Below are 7,568 nucleotides of genomic sequence, written 5' to 3'. Positions count from 1 at the left end.
CTCATAACCATCTGTAACAAGATCTGACGCCCTCTTCTGGAGTGTCTGAAGACAGCTACAGTGTACTTACATATAATAAATAAATAAATCTTAAAAAAGAAAAAAAAGTTTTGTAACTAGGAGTAGTGGTAGTGGTATGCTTGGGAGATAATCCCAGACTTGGGAGGCAGAGGCGAGGGTCACCCTTAGCTACATGGTGAGTTCCCATTAGCCAGGATATATTAGATCCTATATATCTGTATCTGTATCTATATCTAAATTATCTATATCTAACCATTCTCTTTATCTTCTATATCTATATGAAGATTTCAAACACAAAATAGATACAGCATGAGGAATCCTGTGAATTTACCATTGAACTTTACTAATTATTAACTTGTGGCTGCTATATCTTATCTCTTACCATCATCATTATTGTTATAATTCAAAAAGATTTGTTTTTAAATTTACAAATTTTTTTTTTGAGTCAGGGTCTCTATGTAGCTCTGGCTGTCCCAGAATATGTAGACCAGGCTGCCTTGAACTCACAGGTACCCACCTGTCTCTGCCTCTTGAGTACTGGGATTAAAGGTTCCTTTTGGCAGTTTTAATTAGGGTGTTTGATTTCCATATTGAACTTTAGTCCTTTCTCTTTCTGGTAGGGCCTGGGCCTCAGGTGTGCCTGCCAGACAGGCGCTCTACCAAGAGCTACATCACTACCCCTGCGAGATCTCCTTAGGATGCAGCATGGTTTTTTAGGATTTGGAACTTAGTAATTTTTTAAAGCTTCCCAAGTTGAGAACTTTAGGGTCTTCCAATTGTTACAGCTTGGACAGTGACCTTCATCTAATGCTTGACTTTATCTTTGTATCGCTGCACCTGACATCCTTGAAACACTTCTGCTTTCTGGTATCAGCAGGGTGCTGTAGACATCTTTATTTTTTTGTTTTGCTTTGTTTTGTTTTGTTTTTTTCTGTCTCAAGGAGCTGGACCAGCTCCCCTCTAAAGACTCCTGTTGACTTAAATAATGAATAGCAGGGTTGGTAGTGGGTGAGGGACAGGTCTCCCACCATGGACAGATGGAAAATGTCTTAAGGTAAAGTGTGTCCTGTCTTCTGGTCTGTTGACTTGCCATCCACAGAGCCTGTACATTAATGTATGCAGTCGCCCAGGTTTACAGGGTAAGGAGATCCTGGGACTGATAAGCAAGCCCACAGTGTCTGTCTGCAGAAACAGCTCCTTCAGCTCTCTAACCAGGCTGTGCCTATACTTCCCACTTCTGTCAGAACACAGAAATAGATTTCCTTGGTAAAGTGTTTGCCTGGCTCATTTGATGGCTCACATAAATGCCTTGGAGGGGAGGGAATGGTCTCGAGATAGCTGAGCCATTTAAGGTACCTGTCACCAGACTTGACAGCCTGAGTTCTATCCCGGGGATCCACGTGGTGGGATAAGAGCACCGTGTATCATTGTGTTCTGATTTCCACGGGCGAGCCTCCACTCCCCTCCATGCACACAAAACCAAGAAATGCCTTCTTTTGGGGTTCGTCTGCTCGTTGCTTTAGTTGACAGTGTCTCACTCTGTAGCCTTAGCTGTCCTGGAACTCCTGGTGTACACTAGACCCTTGAGCTCACAGAGATCTACTTGCTTCTACCTCTCAAGTGCTGGGATTACAGGGATGCATGACCATGCTTGGCTTTCTTTTTAAGCTGGGCTGGCTGCACAAATCTGTAATGTCAATACTGAAGAGGTGGGGACAAGTAGAGCCATGGGACTTCCTGAACAGCCACCCTAGCTCAGATCTTGTCCCAAAAATTAAGGTAAAGGGTGGTTGAGGAAGACACCCAAGGGTCTCCTCTCTACATGTGTTTGTACACACACACACACACACACACAAACAGGCGCACACACAGAAACACAGAAGAGCTGTTTGCAGTATTCCCCCCACCCAACCCCGGCTTCTGTCACGGACTAATATGGTCTTTTCACCTTGTGTAGGGTAAGGAAGAGCAACAATCCAGATTTTCTTTTCTCCCTGCAGGCTGGCGGCATGAGAATCACCAGGCGAGCCCTGCAGGAGAAAGGCCTGAAAACAGAGCCCCTTCGGAGGCTCCTCCCCAGGAGAGGCCTCCGGACCAATGCTCGGCCGACTTCCACCGTTCCGGAACCCAGAGCTCCTGGAAGTGGGAGCAAGGCCCAGAGGGCACCCAGGACGATACCACAAGGGAAGGGGAGGTGAGCGGGTCCCATCGCATAAGGGGAGGCCCTTAGGCCTTCCTCAGCAGCCCCAAGATCCAGTCATTCACCCACACCGCTTAAGGGTGGCAAGGGCTTCGGAGCTGGGCACCCGCAGCCAGCTCTCCACTTGTCCCTGACCCTAAATTATGGATCCATCCTGCTTGCTGTGGGTCCAAAACTACTGGGCCAGGGCAGGTCCCAGACAGGGGATGTCTGGGGACATCTCTAGGTGATGCCTAGAAGCAACTTGAATACACAAAATGGTGGATCCTATGCCAACTTGGCCACTTCTTCACACACTTAGGGCAGCCATCCACCAAAGGGCCAGGCATGGCCCCTGAAGGTGACCTTTGACCTTTGGAACTACAGTATCTACACTGGTGAGGGGCCCTACCAGCAAGACTTGAGCATCGAGCAGCACTGGGCAAAAGGTGATGCTACAGCTTGTGAATGGTGTCAGGATTCATGCTTGTGTGGCCCACGTGTAGAGACACCATTCCAGCAAATTCCTGGCAGCCTCCCGCTTCCATGGGCCTATGGACTCTGGGCCTGCTAATTAACCCTCGGCTCCAGAAGACATGTGCCAACCTTGCCTCAGGTCAATTGAGGGGCGCACATGGCCCAGTGACCTTTCAGACCAGGCTACAGCCTCCTGCTCCAGGAATGGATGGAGACATGTGGTCCAGCACTGCCAAATCTACCTGAAAACTACCAACTTTGAGAATCTCATGGCAGACGAGCCATTTGAGTGGTTCCAAGGGCTTTCATCAACCTCTTGCCTCCGACTTAACAACTCACTGGGCCTGCTGTGCCAGGAGTTAGTGTCTCCTGTACCACAGAGAGAGCTAACTGTACTACATATTGCAACGTGTGGGAATTATTTAATGCAGCACTCCTGTCATAGATCCTGTTATTTTCACATTTTACAGATTCAGAAAGCAAACAACCAGGAGGTTAAAGAGCTTGCCCCAAGTCACACAGCCTGTCTGGCAGAGCCAGCATTCGCACCCGGTCTACCCGCCTGACTCCACAGTCCCTACTAGGGTACCACTTCTTGTGCTGGGCATGCAGGTGGGCTGGAGCTGTGAGCTTGTTGAGGCGTTCATTGAAGGAACATCCATTTTTCTCAGTGGCAAATTATATAGGACTTTTAATTTTAACTTTCTTCTGTCTGACCTTCCTTCCTTCCTTCCTTCCTTCCTTCCTTCCTTCCTTCCTTCCTTCCTTCCTTCCTCTGCTGGCCTGGAACACATTAGATCAGGCCAGTCTTGAACTCACAGAGGTCTGTCTACCTCTGCCTCTCCAGTGCTGGGATTAAAGGTGAGTGACACCATACCCAGCTTGGGCCTTCTCTCTCTCTCTCTCTCTCTCTCTCTCTCTCTCTCTCTCTCTCTCTCTCTCTCAGTAATAAGGTAAGCAGATGTTCTGTGGGAGCAAAGTAAACTTTGTGTCCATACTGAGATGACATGGACATTGAGTGGTAAGGCTAGTGACTCGATCGAGCTCAGCCCCTGGGTCCCTGGACCCCAGTCCCTCAGATTCTTCTCTAGAGTGCCATTGATACAGGAAGTATCATCTAGGCCCAGCTCCTGTATGGAGGCTTCCCAGAAGCCATAGGCTGTCATGCTGAGTGACTGGGGAACTTCAGATAACAAACATTTATTAATTAAAGACTTCTGAACTACCAATGGGGCAGAAGTTTTCACGTTTCAAACAGATACTAGTTTTCAAGATTCAGAAATGAAAAATAGGAATTCTGGGGAGGTCCAGAAAGTCATGCTTTGTATTTTTCATAACTATATCTTAAAAACTAAGAAACTCACAGTTCATAGTAGTTTAAAAGAGCTGTAAGCCTGAAGTATTCCAAAGGCAGAAACTGCCAGTGCGTGTCACTGGGTCGCGTTTGAGTCACTGGGTCGTGTTTGAGTCACTGGGTAGTATTTGAATAACAAAATGTTTATGGATCTAATTAGATTCACAGTACTCCAGAAACATGAGCTGGAACTGCGGATATAAAGACTTATTTCCAAATGCATCGTTTCTCAGAACACCCTGGGATTTGTATAAAACACACGATGCATGTGAACACATTCATGTTTATCTTATTTCTGAGAATCACTCCACAGGCGGAGGAGCACGGATACATTTTTAATGTCAGGGCTACAGAAGAGTGGACTGGCCTGGCATGGCACCCCTTAGTTCTTGGCTCCCAAATTCTAAGGATGCCTGCCTTCAGTTCGTGTGTCAGCCCTTCCTGCTCTCTGACTTGACACGGTGGCTCCTTATAGCCAGGACTCCTCTGTGCTGATGAACTTCAGCTGTTAGAGGATAATCAGCGATAGTATGCTTTCTGTTTCTCCAGTTTATTTGCTGATTGGTTTTGTGATTAAAAAAACAAGCAAGCAAGCAAAACCAAAAGCAGACAAAATCACCACCACCAGCAGCAGCAGCAGCAGCAGCAATCCCAGGTTTCCCAATAATGTCAGCAAGGACTTCTGAGTAGACAAAGCCTGTGGGGCTGAGCAGGGAGTGTGAGCTTTCCCATAGCCAGAACGCTCCAGCTCAGCCAGTCCCCGGCATGAGCCCTTGGCTGAAGCACTCACCTCTGAGCTTCAGTGTAGTGAGTAGAATCCTACCTAGGAAGTAATATTCTTGCTTTGTAAGGCGATACGGTGGAAGGGTTACCAGCATGGCTTTGGAGTCAGACTGTGGTTCAAATCTTAGCTTCATGACTTTCTACCTCTTTGATTTGGGGCAAGTTCTAACCGCTGGATTTTTTCTCTTCTGTAAAATGGGGACATGGAATCTATTTCACAGGGCTGTGGCTTCAGTGAGATCACACATGACCCGCTTAAGTCAAAGCAGGGTTCACGGTATGCGCTTGATCCCATGTAGGCTTTACCTGCTGTGTCTACCTCACAGGACAGTTGTGAGGGTGAGGGCTAGAAGGAAATGCTGGGCGCTTTCCAAGCTGTGAAGTGACCGTGTTTACCTCTCTCCTCTGGAGATGGAGCGATAGGAAGTTGCTGTCAGACACTAGTGGGATGCCAAGGAGAGGGCCTGGTGCACTTCTGTGCACACAGTGTGGCTGGGCTGAAGGGGAGGTGCTGTGTTGTAATGCTGGTGGACAACGCGGGCACGCCCTCCGATGAGGGTTGCTGCACTGAAGTGGGGAAGTTCAGTGCCTATGGCTTACACTGTTGGGAGCAGGGAGAGAGTAGGTCCAATGTTAAGGATGCTAGCTGGGGGCTACAATAGACGAGTGTTTCCCTAGCATGAGCAAGGGCCATGGATTTCATATCTAGCACCTCAGGAAAAACACAACAAACCAACCAACCAACCAACCCCTCTTCTTGTTTAAAGGTTTGGATAAAGAACAGTGTTGTGAACGTGTGTATCCACTGTTTTGTCTTTTTAAATACAACTCAAATAGCAGGAAGCCTGTGTGCAAAAGAGGTGAGAAGTGACTGCAAGTGTTTCCATCGCTGGCAGCCATGCACCCTCCTACCATGAGTACAGATTTTATTCTGGAGCGTGCAGACTAAATGCAGGTCAGAGGGCCCTCCCTGGGCAACTCTCCAAGATCCTGACAATAGCTTCACAAAATAAATCCTAGTACATTTAGCAGATCAGCGCTTGGGGCCTGGGAACGTCATGTCCAATGTCCAAGGCTGCGCAGGTCCTATGAGGACAGAATCCAAGGCCTTCATCTGGATTGAGGCTCCTCCGCCTGCCAGTCTCAGATCGATGATCTTGAACAAGGATAGCATGCAGAAGAGTAAGGTCCCATGCCTAAGTGACTTCTCTCGACCTCAGCCGCAGTTCTTGCTCCTGACCTCATGCCTCCTCTGCAGACATCACTCCCCAGCTTAGCCCTTAGGTCAGGCTCCTCTGGGCACCATCCTTAGATTCAACCCAAATGAGGGACCTCTCATTCTAACCAGACTGCCCCTCCAAACACCACCCTAGTCAGCTCCTTGGCTTCTCAGTGGGCCCTTGGAGAACATGAGGTATAGGTTCCCTGCTAACTCAGCGGCATTCCTCAACACATCTCTTGCAAGGTCCCACTCCTTACCACGGTCTTTTGGTTTCAAACTCATGCGACCAGCAGGCAGTCTAGGGATCCTTCAAAGTCAGTGCTTCTTGATTAAGTTATTGGGACGAATGTTTAACTTTGAGATATGTTTTCTGAGAGTTGCCAGCCAGTTGGAGATGAACTTAGAGAATAGGATTCACCTTTTTCATCTATCAGCTGGTTATCAAGTGCCCAGTGGTGTGCCAGATTCAGCAGCTGGTGCAGGAAATACATTCGTGAACAAAACAGGTCTGAGCCCTGACTTCAGGAGGCCTCCTCCTAACAAACTAGGGCAGACTTAACCATGTTCCCTGAATACAAACACCTATCCTGGCATGGTGGCACACACCTACACCTTACCTTGGGAGCCAGGGGTAAGAAGATCAGGAGTTCTGCCATCTTTGGCCAACCTGGGCTACATAAGATGGTGTCTTAAAACAAACAAACAAACAAAATACACACTATAGCTGTGAGAAATGTTGTGAAGAGAAAGGTCCAAATACAGTGATAGAGTGCAGTAAATAAGTGTCAGGTGTGTTAGGACAGTGACAACATGTGGAGAAGAGAATCCTGGGTAATGGGAGAAGGAGCTTACGGTGTCAGAAACGGCAGCGCCAGTGCAGTCTGCTGCCAGACTGAGCCTGTCCCCCTGGGCTGGGTGGGGACGGTGTCACGAACCTTGCAGACCATGGTAAGGAACTTGCATTTTGGTGTTTAACTTTTTATTTGGTGACAATTTCAAAATGACTGGAACCTTATGAGAGTGGTACAAAAGATGTCTGCACACTTTGGCTGCAGACTACCCGGCTGACCTGTAAACGTTTCTGTTCACCCACATCACCGCCACCACCACATCTCCCTGTGATGTGTACGCACAGCCTGTAGTCTGAACTCTGAATGAGTTGCATACATTGTGTCTGTTTACACTTAAAACACAGTGGAGACCCCCTGCAGTAAAGCCTCTCCTGTTGCCACCACACTGGGCTTATCCCTGGTTGGTTGGCTCCGAATTGTTTGTTGGTCATCTCTCCAGTCACCTTCATTAGCATCTTCCCTTTAGGACAAATCACGTCTGCGAATACTGTGGACCATGCATTGTGCTTTCTTGCTCGTATCTTTTAATGTGGCGTAGTTTCTTTCCTCTCTGTTTGAATAGACTATTTCTCCTTTTGGGTCTGTCTGTTGTTTCTTTGTGATCACATATGTGGTATATATCCATGGTTAGAAGAGGGTACAAGTGATGGTGCCTCAATGTCCCAATGGAGGCACGAGATG

The 7,568-nt window shown here is 47.7% G+C and overlaps 1 protein-coding gene across 1 annotated transcript in view; it reads left to right on the top strand.

Moving 5' to 3' along the window:
• Window positions 1-3,411, top strand: part of Bcl7c (BAF chromatin remodeling complex subunit BCL7C) — a 48,964-nt gene extending 45,553 nt beyond the window's left edge. Inside the window, exon 6 of the mRNA XM_021192395.2 lies at window positions 2,022-3,411. Within this exon, the coding sequence (XP_021048054.1) occupies window positions 2,022-2,219 (198 nt within the window). The 3' untranslated portion in view covers window positions 2,220-3,411. The remainder of the gene's footprint in view (window positions 1-2,021) is intronic.
• Window positions 3,412-7,568: the final 4,157 nt, after the last annotated feature.

The sequence above is a fragment of the Mus pahari genome, chromosome 1 (assembly GCF_900095145.1).
Source record: "Mus pahari chromosome 1, PAHARI_EIJ_v1.1, whole genome shotgun sequence".
NCBI lineage: Eukaryota > Metazoa > Chordata > Mammalia > Rodentia > Muridae > Mus > Mus pahari.
The sequence above is the reverse complement of the archived record's forward strand: the minus strand, read 5'-3'. Positions and strand labels throughout refer to the sequence as shown.